Here is a 14,853-nt window from a genome sequence, read left to right on the forward strand (position 1 = left end):
TATACAGGACTCTAATATTACCCAACTCGTTATTTTCTTTTAACTAATCCCCCACCCTCCTTTTTTTCTGGAAATGTTTTACTCTTGATTAATTAGCCTATCCAATATAATTATTTTGTGTATTTGTGTGTAAACAAATACTTTCAATAATAACAGCTGTAAATAACAGTGGAATTCTGGGATGCCAATCATTGTTCCCAAAACTTGGTTGTGTGTGTGTGAAAATAAAGTCGGGTCAAATGTTTCATCCTTCAGATAGGATTATGAGATTTATGAACATATTAAGGGTTCCTAAATATGCTAACGTTGAGGGACTTCTGGCCTGTTCTCAGTTATTTCGTTCGTCTTTTATGTTAGCTACATTTTGTTATAATCTTGCCGCTGTGGAGAACGACTTAAATGCAACATTATTGTGTCGAATAGCAATAGCATTGACTTAGAAATATGGAAAACAAGCCTTGATATAACAAATACAAGGCAAATTAAAGAGCAAAAAAATAAATAATAAAAAAATACACTCCCCCTTCTATTCCCAAATGTTGCACAATAAATAGGCAACATAGGCCTAGATTAATAATTTAAAAATGTATACCCTTTTATAGGTTGGTGAAAATGTAGAGTAATATATAGGCTACACCTGTACTTTGAAAAAGTGCTAGACTAACTAATGTGACCTAGGTATTTTTGCTTAAAATAACACTATTTACACTTATTGTGTTTAGGACTCATTTAGTTTTTTCCTTTTTTCCTCGTTATCGTTTTTATTTATCACGATTGTTTGAACCCATCTTCTTCTTCTTTGCCTCCTGTCTGCGGGTTTGTTGTGAGCTGTGTATAAATCTCTCTCTCAGGAGGAGTGTCAATCGGTGCGGTGTCAATCAGAGCTTCGGCTTCCCTTTCATCTCTCCTTCCTCCCAATGACTGAAGAGAGAGAGAGAGAGGAGGAGGAGGGAGCACGGCTACATTACCAACACACACATACACATACTGGTTACATTACGCTGTGGAAGCTGTGCGGCAGCAGTGGGAAGTCGGTCCACGGCGTGTTTTTTCCTCTCCTCTCTATATTCTGTTTTCTAATTGTCAAATTACTTTTGCTTTGTGTGACGGCTCCTCATGCGACCGGCTTTGAGGATGTATTTTTTTGTTAAGTGGCTCACTGCGTTGCTCGCAGCCTCTTTTAAGTATTAAAACTGAGTTAGCTACATCCATCAGTTTACCTTTTCACCTCCAGACGGTGTTTTGGTTTTTTGTTAGCCTACTTTTTTATTTATTTTTTCCAATTTCAAGGACGACTTCTTCCCTGGACCAACGAGGAAATATTTCTCACTTTTTGAACGTTAACGACGGTTAACAATTTTTTTTTACTGGACCATAGGCTATTCGTCGTTGGTTATATTGACTGAGATTTTAACTCGTGGTTCGTATCCCTTTTTTTATTTTTTTCCTCATGACATTGAGACGTGCACCGGACTCTCACTTTGACCCTTTAGGCTACACCTCAAGTGTAACGGGTCTGAGAATCTGTCCGTTTTTAGTTTAAAACACATAAGGGACGCCGACAGTTGCCACACTCCTCCTGTTGCTTCTTTGAAAATACACCGGCAGCGTGTTCGCACGCGCCGCTTCCTCTCCGAGTGACTCACGTTTGAAGAGGGCTGGTGGTGGTGGTAGGGGGAACGTTTTTGCTGGGAGTTTTTTTCTTCCCCCTCTGTACTTTTCAGACAGTGCTGGCTCTTGTGTGTGTTAACTTGCCTTTTTGTTGTTGGTTAAACACAAACAAACACATTAAAATGCCACAGTTATCAGGCGGCGGAGACCCGGAGCTGTGCGCCACGGACGAAATGATCCCGTTCAAAGACGAAGGAGACCCGCATAAGGAGCAGATCTTCGCCGAGCTCAGCCACTCGGAGGAAGAGGGAGACCTGGCAGACATCAAGTCATCTCTGGTCAACGAGTCGGAGAGCAGCCCCAACAGCAACAGCCACGATGTGAGTCATGTCATGTTCTGTGTGCACTGATGTGGTGCTGAGTGATGAGGGGGAGAGGAAGGTGGTGGGCATCAACTTCCATCAGCTTGAATCAACCTGTAAACAAAGTTGCTTTTATCCTTTTAATCATTAAAAGACCCGGGTTTAGTTCAGCTTATGGCACCTATGATAAGCTATTAATTACTCTGGGTGAGTCTGAATTATTTGTCAGCTTTGAAAAAAGAGAGAGCAGTCAGGCCTAAAATTAATTTCCATTTTTACAGAACCTGCTCAGATTTCTAATGTATGATGGGCTAATGTCAAGCAATTTCATCAAAAAGATGTTTTTCAAACCTGAAACAAATGTCTATACAAGCTGAGTTGAAGTATACTGTAAAGCCTCTGTCTCACGTTTGTATTATTTAAAAATTAAAACATTTATATAATGACACACCATTCAAAGTCAGTACCAGCCTCTGCTCACCCCCCAAAAAAGAAACCTCCTCTGAACATTATAATATGAAGAGCTCTATAATCTTTTTTTGGACACATTGGAGGCCTAAAAGCAGACATGACAGAATGTGGTGCCTGTAGTTCGTTCATCTTTAGTGGAATTTTGAGATGTAAAAAAATGAAGGAAAGAAGAATTTGGGCCATGTGTGCTGATGACTGTGACAAGGAGGCTAATAGCTTTGTTTGCAGGGGCACATGTAAACCCTCAGCAGCTGTGAACACCAGCATCCAAAGCATGGCTTAAAAGCCATATTGACAAACAGGATGATTAGTATATTTCAGTAGCACCTGCTAAACAATGAGGACAACATCTAATTATTCTGCTGAAAGGATGTGCTTGTTTATGTTTTTATTTTAATGTGTTCATGTTCATTTTAATTGAATAGCTTTTTTTCAATACATGTTTTGGAGTTGAGAAATATATAAAAAGCTACACCTATTTGTTTTGGGTTTATCCGAAGAATCTTTTTAAATAAATGTATAAAAAAAGCTTGAAATCACACATAGAATTTCACAAGAGGATGTATTCACAATGTATTTTTAATGTTACTAAAATTATTACTCATGCTTTTTATATTTCGATCCTGCAAGATGGCCTTACATCAGCCCACGTAAAGATACACAGAGCTGACATACATGGACCATCGCAGTTAAAATTAAAAAAAATAATAATTTCTGCCCGTGCACCGATCTCAGGATGTAGACTGCATTCAGCCTCCCCATCCCGAAGTTTTGTTAGCTGTTTAGTCATTAGGCGCAGTGTTAATGAAATTTTGAGCACATCCGAGAACGAGACTGTTCACGGTCACAGCCGCAATGTCCCAGAGACGCGACAGACGGAGGCTGAATGTTAATTAGGAATCCAGTAAAGTTTCCTCAGCTCAGCGTGAAGCCATCCTGAGGGATCTGAACTCCAAAAAGGGGCCCTCCACCCAATTCTGATTCTAAAGAGAGAAAGGAAATTGATGTGCGAAAAGCAGGGGATTTTCCTTCTTCTTTGTATTTTAAAAGCAAAAAATAAATAAAAAATGTCCACTATTTTCTCACTTTGTGTGATGCGTTTATTTCGCATTGCACCTATTGCACCAAGTCTTTTAATTCAAGACACAAAATACAGTTTATTTTAATTTAGAAGAAGGAAAGAGATGAAAATTAGAGTGAAGCTATGGTATGGAAAACATGTAATTGTGTAAGCTCCTTAAGGACATGAAGCTTAATTAAGTATTTCTTTTGAAGATTTGATGCAGGCTTCTCCATCACCCCTCTACACATAGGTGTGTGTGTGTGTGTGTGTGTGTGTGTGTGTGTGTGTGTGTGTGTGTGTGTGTGTGTGTGTGTGTGTGTGTGTGTGTGTGTGTTTAAGCTGGTTCTGCTTGGGTGACAACTTGGCAAAAGGGACAGCATTTGTCCCAGTTGTGTTTGTTGGTGTATGATCGTATCAGCATTTCTCTATCTGTGTGTGTGTGTGATTAACTGTCTGAAGGACATTGTAATTGATTTACCATCATGTACATTTTGAATTAATAATTTTTTCTTTCTTTTTTACAGGGAGCTAGACTATCCCAAATTCAGCAAGATTCATATCATGAAAAACACAGAGACCATTCGGAAGATGGTAAGTGACACCGCCTTAAGCAGATGCTCATTAAAGCAGCGTGCTTTAGAGGTCAACCAACATGTCATTTAGCTGCAATAAAGCCCCAATTTGATTTTAGGATAACTCGCTTTATGTCTGGAGAAGTTGAGGGTGTAAAAAGTCTCACATTACCCCCCCCCCCACACACACACACACACCGACGTGATCAGTCACACTTTTTCACTCTTGCTGGTCCTTTTCTTTATCTTAGCCCCTCTTTCTGGCAGATCATCTCTGATCCAAGTCTAGTCAGGACATGCTATACCTTCATGGAGACAGCTACCTGTTACCTACCTCGTAGATAAGGGCGCCCGCAGAGACAGGAAAACAAAGTACACTTGAATGGAAAGCAGGATGAATGTGCACTTTTCTCTTGTTATAATCGTGAAATTTGGCAAATTTGGTACAAACCTAAAAATTGCAGACGATTTAAAAAAATCCTATTTCTAACTGGCTCTTACGTTTCTTATGCAATTACCCCAATAAACCATTTTCCCCCAATGAATCAGCTCATAAGGTCGCACTGTCACATGCAACATGTTGCTGCCGTCCTCTGCTGCAGGTCATCACTATGGCTTCGAGTGCGTCTCCTCTTTGTTCCCTTTTCACTACTGAGCAAACTAAACACTGGGCTTCTTTACGGGAATAGATCCGTCATCAATCAGGCTATAACACTCCCCCCTTCCCCCGGCCTTATTACACAGTGTGTAGTGGCAAGTGGCGCTGTATTGAGGCCTTTTGTACAAAGCTCCCCCCTCTTAGGTCAAAGGCGTAGTAGAGGAACAGTTGGGGCGTCTCCTGTTTTGACACAGTCTGTATGTTCTTCTAATTGGTGCTAATTGGCACAGAGGGGCTCCATTGTTCCTCTGCATAATACAACCCTCCTCTCCAAGACGGGAAGAAAGGGCACAAACAAAAGGCCTCAGCGACACGGGGCACGGGTTAAAGCGATCCACAGTGATATCATTACAGCGTCAAAACAGGCGGGCGGACTTTCAGCTCTGTCATTTACTCCTCGCCTGATTTATTGACTGAAGCACGCTTAGAATACGTCATTTTGTAATGTGTGTGTGTGTGTATGTGTATTTTTTTTCTTCTTTTTTTAAAGTTCCAGTGTAGTGAGGAATCCAAAGAACTAAGATGTTGACAGATAAAAGAAAAATAGCCTTCATGTGATGCTTTTGCAAACGCATAATTGTCACTTTTTAACCCATTTTCATCAGGAAAACTCCAAGAAATGTACAGTAAAGGCCATCCATACTCAGGCTACCCAGGCTACATCATGATGAGCAACATGAACGACTCCTACATGAACAATGGCTCACTCTCGCCGCCCATGCCCAGAACGGTCAGTACCAACAACACTTATTCTTTTTCTTCTTCTCTAAGCCAGTTCATCAATTAAACTCATATGATACAATGGAATGAAATGCTGTTGCTGCAACAATGAATATGAGCCCAACAACCTGATAATTAACACACAAGTAAGAATAAACAACTCTAAATCTGATATTGAACTAGTAAAATCCAATTTCGATCAGAAAATACATCACCATTTGATTTTTATAAGCGGTTAAAAAAAGGTACTCAAACAATGCTACTTTGTTAGTTTATTCAGGGCTGCTCAGAAACAACACATTTTCCATGTTTATTTACATGCGCTTGTGGGATGGAAAGCAAAGCATGAAGGCTGATGATGATGGAACAGCAGACAGTTGTGAAATCTAAGTTCACGCTCTATTTAAGTTCAGTTTGACTGAAGTCAGGTGACGAGTTGTTTTGAACTCTGTCATAATAAAGGCAAAGTGTTCAGAGAGCAGGTAGACTGAGAAGGAAGGCCATCTGTTGCTTCACCGGCTTCACATACTGCACTGTCTCTTTTTGAAATACGTGACTTATATTATACATCTCTGGTGGTATCAGTTATTTCAAATTCCATATAAATATACCAGCTACAAATTACAAATAATTGAAAAATCTAAATACCTTTTGCAGCACTTTTATGAGTACTTTACTTAATGAAATCCGCACCATGACAAATATGTATTGCAAAATGTTTGCCAATTTCTGGCTTTAATTTTTATTTTTTTTATTTAGTTACTAGGTACCTCACAAGTAAAAATGTTTGATGTTTTCAAGCTTCTCAAATTTGTGCATTTGCTTACATTTCAATGTTTCCACTATCTGTAAAAGTAATACTTGGTGGTTTAGACTGTGAGATCAAACCTACACTTTTGAGGTATTGCACCTAATTGTGATAACTTGTACATGTTTTTAAACTTACCAAAGCCCTTGGTTCATTAGCTTGCAGGGCTATTTATTACCAAATAAGCATTTAATATTTACTAATCAATTGCTTTGAATTCACTATCTTACTGAGACATTTAGTTTTATATTTAATGAGTAAACCCTGGAATACTCATAAATAGTAAAAAAAAAACATATATGATAATAAAAAAATATAAAGTTATTGATCCACAATCTGAACCAGAAGCTATGAAAAAGTGATTAAAATAAATGAAAGGATTGATTAAAAAAGACAATATTTTCAGTTAAGATCACATTTTGTGACTTACAAACTTGAACCTCATAATCTAATATAAAACAATATTTGTGTTGTTGGGTTGGGCTTTTGTGTAATATTTACCCACACGTGCCGTCCCCATGACAACCATATGTTACCCTTGGAAACCAAATGCCTGCCATAATTTCCAGAAGATTGACATGAGAATGAGATACAGTTTTTTCATCTTGTTAAAATCTTAAGTGATGCATTTCTGCATGGCCCACATAAGCCCTCTAATTAGCCCAGCATGACAGAGGCCTAAAGGCAACATTACGTCGGTGAGGCTGCCCTGCAGAGATGTGTATTGTAGTGTCCAGTGGTGGCGTGTGCTGTTTCAGATATCGTCCCTGTAACAGTATTAATTTCAGACCAGCTGCAGGTCTCTCACTGGCGGCTTCCTGTGTCTGTCCCGTTTGCAAATTTCTCCTCTCAAGACAGACATAAAACGCAGGGCACACCAGCAGCTGTCCACCCTAATCCTGTTTTGTCCATGTCTCTGTATCACACTTTGGGAAGACAACCAGCCTCAGTCTGGTTATGGTTTGGTGCCTCCACACAGGAAACGCTCACACATGGTGCAGAGGAACCAAAAGCTCTCGGTTGTTTGTACTTTTGTAGCGCATATGGGTTGATTTCATCAGCGTTAAGTTGTGAAATGGGAGTTCTGTGTTATTAAAATAATTGACTTTCAAAGGCAGATGTGATTGTTGGGGGCAGAAGCCGCATGCTGTGTCTAAAGGAACCTCCGTCACTCCATCGCGTAATGATGTTAAGATTGTATTGCGTCCCCTCTGAAAATGTGATCACGGGTACTTCACAATTTGCCCTCTTCAATGAAACGAGTTAGGAAGTGTTGGACACAATGCTAACCAAATTGTCTTTTTATGGTTTGTTTTCTGGTCAACTTGATCAATTATTCCATCAAATGCACAGAAAAAGACCTGCGTAGAGGTCTGTATGGAGACCAGCTGACTGAATGAGAGGAAATTACCCTTCAATGCAGATGAATTAGGCCAGGCAGTTAGGCAGCAGTGGTACTGGCTGCCAAAACTTTGAAAGCCTTGAAGCGCTTTCATTTCATTTACCATGGCTGCTTTTCTTTTTTCCCCCCACCATAATTTCCCCCCTCACCCTGTCTTCAATAAAACGGTAGTCATTTTATATACGTTTCTCTCACTTATCCAATAAAAAGAGCCAAGGCTTGGTGGAAGGATCACGGAACATGAGTCCTCTGGCTTTCTCACTGATGTCAGCTCGCTGCCTCTGCTGCTGGCCACCGCAGCTACAGTATCTGCAGGCCTGGGATCGGTTTTCACTGAGATCAAAGGCACATTCTCTCTTTCATTCTCTTCCATCCCCAGCCCCACCGCTGCCCCCAATCCCAGTAGTTTAGATTGATTTCCATTGACCATGACATTCCTGCACATGCCGTCCAGTCATGATGGAGCTGTTGGGAGTAGCTGATTGTCAGCAGATTTTCAGGCTTCTAGCTTGATGGGTCGCCTCTGCCACAAGAGCCGAGATTTCGGTGTCAAGACGCCTAACGGTGTTCAGTTGCATACACATTGTTGACCACTTCAAAGACTCACTGGTGCGTTACGAGTGCCCCGATGTTTACGTAAAACTTGCCGTTTTTAGGATGTGGTGGGTACCCTGAGCAAAGTGTAGAGTAGGAGGTTCATCATTGCGGGTTGTGGATTCATTGTTTATTGTACATGATGCTTTAAACTGGCATCCAAGTGGCTCAATGTAATTGTACAATGATCATCTTTCTTGTGCGTCCGTTTTGTGATCTTTTTCAATGCATTGATGCTCATACAAATAAAGGTTGTAACAGGTTAAACCAGGAAATCGTCTGGTATATTTTAGTGTAATGAAGTGAGGTGATTATACAGTATGACACTTCAGCTTATAGAGATTTATTTTTTCTTAGTCTGAGTGTTTGGACTAATGAGGGTCAGTTTTTAATCATGCTAATGTAAAAAAATGTACCGATGGCCTGATGTTCTGCTGTTGAAATGAATAAATAGCTATTATAGCTAATATAGCTATTTATATCAATTATAATTTAATCACCGGCCTCTGCCAGTTGTGGTCGTTTCTGTTGACCAAATTAAACCTGCCGCTACAATTTTATATAATACCCGATAGTGGTAGTGATGATAATAGTTGAGAAGTATGACTTTCAAAGCCTTTTTAGGGTATCATCACTCCAGGTTTGTTATGTGAAAGAAGTTTGAAACTGCTTTTAGGGGATTCATTTATCTCTGAAGAACTATTCCTGCAGCATCTTGAAGTGAGGATTTGAAAATGACCTAAATATAGATCAAGATGCGTGTGATGGACACGTCACTCAGTGCATATTATTAAATTACCTGAATTCTATTCTCGGATCACGTTGATGTCTCATTAACATGTCTCTTTTTGTAAAATATTCAGTTGTACATGCTCTTCTATAGGTTTTAGGAACTCCTGCAACCTCTGAGAGCTCATGACATTTGAAAACCCTTTGAATAAACTCATACATGCATGGTTGACAAGATAAAGACACAACTGTGTGCTTTAAGGTGGAATGCCTTGTACTGTATCTGTGCACATCAGCATTTCGGAACTGACAGTTAAGATGTGTTGGTGATCTCCAGCTGTGATAGAACAGTCCAATGGTATGTGCAACAGCTTGAGGAGAGGTATGGATATGAATAGTTTTTTTTAAGGCTGGGTTTTGCTGCCATGTTGGGGGGGGGTGAATTAAGAGAGTGCCTCTCCTTTACTGTTCCCTTTGGACCCTCAATTGCAGATCCTCATGGCGAGAAAGAGGGGCTGTGGAGGAGGGTATACAGCACTGTACTTTCCCTTTGATGTAGTGGGAACGTGACGGATCTGCCAGCCAGTGTCTCGCAGCGTGGAATCACTAACCCAGGCTTACCTAACGGGATTTGGTAGGACCGCTCTGGTGTCCCTCAGTGCCATGTGTGTCCTGATCTCATGCCCCCAGCCCTACCGTGGAAGATCCCTGTTAAAGAGTACACTACATTTACCAGCAGCATTCCATGTCCACACATAATGTTCTAAATGGCACCTTTTTGGCACCTTGTAGTTTATTTTTTAAGTCTCACTAGGGTGGACATGCTGTGGGAAAGGTTGGAGCTGAATGTAGGATGTTGCATTTTAGAGGCTGGACTCCATTAGATCATCCCACTATCCGCTCATTTTGTTACCTCTAAGAAGTCCTTAGTACATCACTGTCTAAAACGTATATAGTAGTTTAAAATGAGATTAAGAAAAATAGAGCAACTGTATGATATAATTGCCTAATTTTACGGTATGTACGTTTATAACAAATCAGTCCTTTCGTTGAGCGAGGCACTATCAAAGAGTCACGCTGACATTGATGTCATCTGCTGTGCAGTGCTATCAAACGGTGAGATATGTGCGTACACATGAAGGACAGCACCAGGGACCTCACACAGAAGAAACACTTGGCGTCTCTGGCTCTTTGTAGTGCTGCTGGGTCGTAGTGTTTTATAAACAGCACCATTAACGCCAAGGTTTCTTCTCGCCCTCCACTCTATGGTGATGCTGGTTGACACATTTGCTCCATATGCACGGCTCTAATGATGCCATGTGGTTGCAATCACCTTATCGCTTTGTTTCATCTTGTTAAATGGAGCTCAGCTGAGTGATGTTTACCAGGACCGAGAGATATGCATTGTTGTGCAAGATGAGAACCAAAAACAAGACAATGCAAGTTTACGTTTCTGTAAGATTTTTCTCGATAATAATACATCTTTCTTGACAATAAATAAAAAAAGAGTTTAATATTAACACATTTATGTTCTTAAAGCTATAGTGTGCAACATCCACATGAGGTAAGCATTTGGTGATTGCACATGGATTTTATTCCTTCTGCTTTTCGTACTGATTTTTTCTTAGCAGTGGAATCAACGACTGAAACATTTCGTGGCCGTTTCCTGGGATTTTTCTGAGCTCCTGCGCCAGTGTCAGGGAGCGACACCACTTTGTAAAGTTGCCATACTGAGAAATAGAGAGTTTTGTGGAGCTGATAAGCTTAATCAACGTTGTGTCAACTCCTTTGGCAATGGCTTGAATGTAACCAACATTCATTTATATGAAAAAGCTACCCACTATAGCTTTAAGCGGATACAATAAAATGACTTTTTTACATGCCAATTGCAAGGCAGTGTAATTGCATTACAAAATCAGAGCAAGCCATAGATATAATAATACAAGTTATGACTTATTTGTTTGTTACCAGTGACCCACATGAAAGAAGGCTATTGACAAAGTTTAAAATATTGAAAATATGTTTCTATATGTGTCTGAGAAAATCAATCGGGCGGGGTGTCATGGTCATGAGCATGACATGCAGGCGCACACTTAACCCTATAGTTGATGTTTATTTTGAGCATGTGTTACTAGTCAAAGCGAAGCTCTCAAAGATGATGACACTTCCTTTGCTCCCCATCCTCCAACTGAATTGGAATGAAGCTTAACCAATCAAGCCCTGCTGCCTGGAGCCAGCCAGTCAGGCTTCTATGGACAGACCGCTGCTCAAGCCCACAACACCTGCTCGGAGGACTTCACTCTTCACCAGCAGCCTGCCACTGATCTCCAGGGGTCAGTGGAGGGCCTCGCCAAGGTTGTCCCTCATGCCCGATTCTGTTTGACTGGCCTGGGTGGGGACTTCCTGTAAGGGTGGGTCAGAAATAGAGACCAGGGGGGCTGTGTGTGCATGTGCGGAGTGTTTTTCTTGCTTTTCTTTTTTTCAATGTGTTGTGCAACAGTCGTAACGGTTTGCGATGTTATGACATAGTGTGCATAGTTAAATGGGCTAGTGGGTGAAGTGGTTGTCTCTCGGCAACAGTTTTTTGTTGTTGATGTTTTTTTAAGAGGAACTCAACATTTGGTCAGTGTGGAATGGAATAATTAAATGCATTTCAGAATCAAGCTTTGTTAATGTAAAACTTGACCCGGTTCAGTCTTTAAGCCGGGACTGAAGTTTGACAGCAGTCACCCAAAGCTGATCACAGTGCCTCACTGTTCCCTGTTACAGTCATAAAATGAGTAAAACATGAATCGCTTTATTGACTTCCTCTGGACAGCTTTAAGGACTATATAGAGGCAACCAGTGTTCCAGCTAGTAAACTGCATCAATGGGGAACAATAGGACCACAGGAGTAAAACATGGGTGCAAATCCTGCTGTCTGTGTCCAGACGTCAGAGAAGCTCAAACAGCCTTCACTTTGTCTAGCTAAGAAATAGAGCAATGATCAATAGCTGCTGTTGTATGAAGTTGGTCAGTCTCTGGCGCGCTCTCGCCCTCCCTCCCTTCTCTTTGCTGTTTCATATTTTTCAGAAGCTCATTATTTCTTTCTGCTGTGGGTGTGAGTGCTAAAGAGGCTCACATGCAATGTGTATCTGACAGCGCTGAAATATTAATGGTCCCCAGTGTAGGAGGTTGGTATAGGGCCTGCATAGTTACAGTACAAAGGGTGCCTTCTCGCCACCAGGCTTTATTAGCCAAGCAGTTAAATGAATAGGTTGATGTAGCTTGCGCTCTTTCTTCATGCCTCCTTTCGGGTTTTTTCGTTACACATCAAACCGCTTTCTACTTGTCTAACAGTTTCCAACATATGCACTAAACGTCTGTTTGATGGAGACTTGCACATGCGCCGTACAAACGCACGTGTACATTACTGTAAGAGCTACGCTACGCTGTTGAGCTTTTGTGGGAGGACAAAGAGGAGGGCTTTGCTATCAGTTCATTTTGTGTGGTCTTGGTCATAAAAAACACCCTGTTCTTTGACTGTGAAAAAAGCCTGTCTTTAATTTTTGGGAAACCCATAAAAGTTTGTCGCTCCTTTCATCGGCTGCAGAATTGAAAACAAATGCTACATTCTCCCCTCGTCTCCTTTGAACTGGCCAATTATGGAGTTGTGAAAATAAAAATCAGTCTCTTTCTTTCCTTCCTTCTCTTTCCCCCCCTTCTTTCTCTCTTTCTCTTCCTCAGTCACTTTCTTTTTTTCTCTCCTCCCCTCTTGTTTTTGAAGAAACCGAGGGGGATCACTGATGTCAAAGTCAAAACCAAGAGCATTAAGTAAACTGGCGAAATGCAATACAGCTGCAATCCGACATGACGCTAGAAAATAGGGCTGAGGAGCAGAAAGCCTCTCTCCCGTATTCCCAGGGCGCGCAACTGCTCCCGGCCTTGGCTTTGATCTCTTCAAAGCCTCCTGCCTCCTACTAGATGGAGAGTCTTGGCTGCCGCTCGTGAGCGCTGGAGAGAAGCAGGGAGGGAGGTGGGGGTGTGTGTTTTTTTTAAGGGAGGTAGGAAGGGGGGCGTCGTCTTCTCCTTTCCGGGGCTGAAATCAATCACAGTGCCGAGACAATTATTTGTCATTCAACCCCAGTCAGATTAGTGACTCTTGTTACCTGAGCGACCAGAGCTCTGTAATCTGTGAGACACACCGGCCTCACCAGCAAAGGAGTAGCCAGGAACAGGCCAGGGCACTTGGGGAAAGGAGGGGACTGAGGGGAGAGGTGCTGAAAAGCAGGCTGCCATGCTGCTGTCCAGCAGAGCAGAAAATAAGAGTACAATGGGAGTGATTACACTTGCAGATGTAGCCATATTTATGACAAGGTGGATAGAGAGACCAGGAAGAATGATGAGGGCTGATTGCCATGGCGCTCGCTAGTTAGTGTGCTAACGAGCCAGGTCTCTATTGTGTTAAAACATGTGCGTAATGTCACCTCCACTGTGCTTCCAGTCCTCCCCCACCATCCACCAGCCTGTCCCCCCCTCCCGTGCCATATCTCTATCCCTCATGCCCTCCACAGTCGACTCCGAAATGCAAGCTTGGCCAAGGCTCCTGCCCCAGGCGCCCAATTTACTATGGCTGGAGAAAAACTCAGTGGCCCCTAGTCACAGAGGAAAAGGCAGAGCTGAATGCTGCTCTCTCCTTGGTGCTGCAGTTCTTCTGATCTGTGCAACTGTTTCAGTGTCTTAACACACAGCAGTGTAACCATTTGCACCCTTCTGCTTTTTTTATGTGGCTTAATGGAAATTTATACCAATTTTGTTTGCTCCTAGTTTAGGCGAATCTACAACGTGGTAGTTGGATGCTCATGACTAATACCACTTGGCGTACATTATGAGATTATTTATTTGTATGACTTCTTTTAGGCTCATGTTATTTTCATGTGGGATTTTAGAAACAATTTATTAGAGGTTGGGTAGAGGGCATAGGAAAAACTGCAGATTCAAATTAACTTATTTATTTATTAATTTGAAATATCTCATTGCCTGGACTTTAGATTTTTCCCCAGTGCTCTGTCTGTAAGCGCTGATGTCACAGGGATGAGAACAAGGCTTTGTTTTTTCCCTCAGCAGTCACTTGATGCAGGATGATGAAACCCACAAAGATATCTAGCAAGAATGTGTTTGTTCATCTGATGAGTTCGTCTTGTGCTCCATGTTTCTTTTGATCATCCGAGTGCTCTATGTTGGTGATGGCAGGCTCTTATTTTCCCCGTGAGATGTACACATTGAATAAATAAGATATACCGTTCTGTTAAAATAGAATGTAGTTGATCGGGACCTTGATGTGTGTGATAGTTTTTAACAAGGCAGGCTGACAGGGAAGTGGAGCTGGACTCTAGAAATATAAAGGTCACACTGAATGGATTATATGGCATCAATGGAGCCACCGTCCAGCTCAGCAGGAGCCCTTAAATCCACTAGCAGCCCTAACCCTCTGCTCAGGGGCCAGGTGACGCTTTTCATGTCCTCCCAACGGAGAAACATCACAGAGGCCTCCTGCACTTTGAGCTGCCCATCATCAAACAATGCATCAAAACATCAAATCAATCCACCCCCACTATCCCTATATTTTAGGATGAAAGATAGGGGAAATGTAAGTGACCACCACACACCTTGCACCTCCAATCTACGCTTTGTTTATCAACCGCAAAAAGTGACATTCTAAAATATCGAAGCAACAAACGGAACGTAACAGAATAAACTATTTGTTATGAAAGGCTGAAAAAATATTATATGTGATTACTATAGACTAACATAAGTAAATGTGGTGTATTGGTCATAAATTCTGCTGCCAGGGATTGTAAAGATGCGTGAAGATGTTTGTACG

The 14,853-nt window shown here is 41.5% G+C and overlaps 1 protein-coding gene across 4 annotated transcripts in view; it reads left to right on the forward strand.

Annotated features, from left to right (window-relative positions):
- The first annotated feature begins 1,035 nt into the window (after nucleotides 1-1,035).
- Nucleotides 1,036-14,853, forward strand: part of lef1 (lymphoid enhancer-binding factor 1) — a 44,063-nt gene continuing 30,245 nt past the window's right edge. For all 4 annotated transcript variants that reach the window (XM_080030180.1, XM_080030181.1, XM_080030183.1 and 1 more), the window contains exons 1-3: nucleotides 1,036-1,991; nucleotides 4,032-4,098; nucleotides 5,343-5,467. In XM_080030180.1, the coding sequence (XP_079886306.1) occupies nucleotides 1,794-1,991; nucleotides 4,032-4,098; nucleotides 5,343-5,467 (390 nt within the window). In that variant the 5' untranslated portion in view covers nucleotides 1,036-1,793. The remainder of the gene's footprint in view (nucleotides 1,992-4,031; nucleotides 4,099-5,342; nucleotides 5,468-14,853) is intronic.

This window comes from Ammodytes marinus, assembly GCF_949987685.1.
Source record: "Ammodytes marinus genome assembly, chromosome: 6".
Lineage (NCBI taxonomy): Eukaryota > Metazoa > Chordata > Actinopteri > Uranoscopiformes > Ammodytidae > Ammodytes > Ammodytes marinus.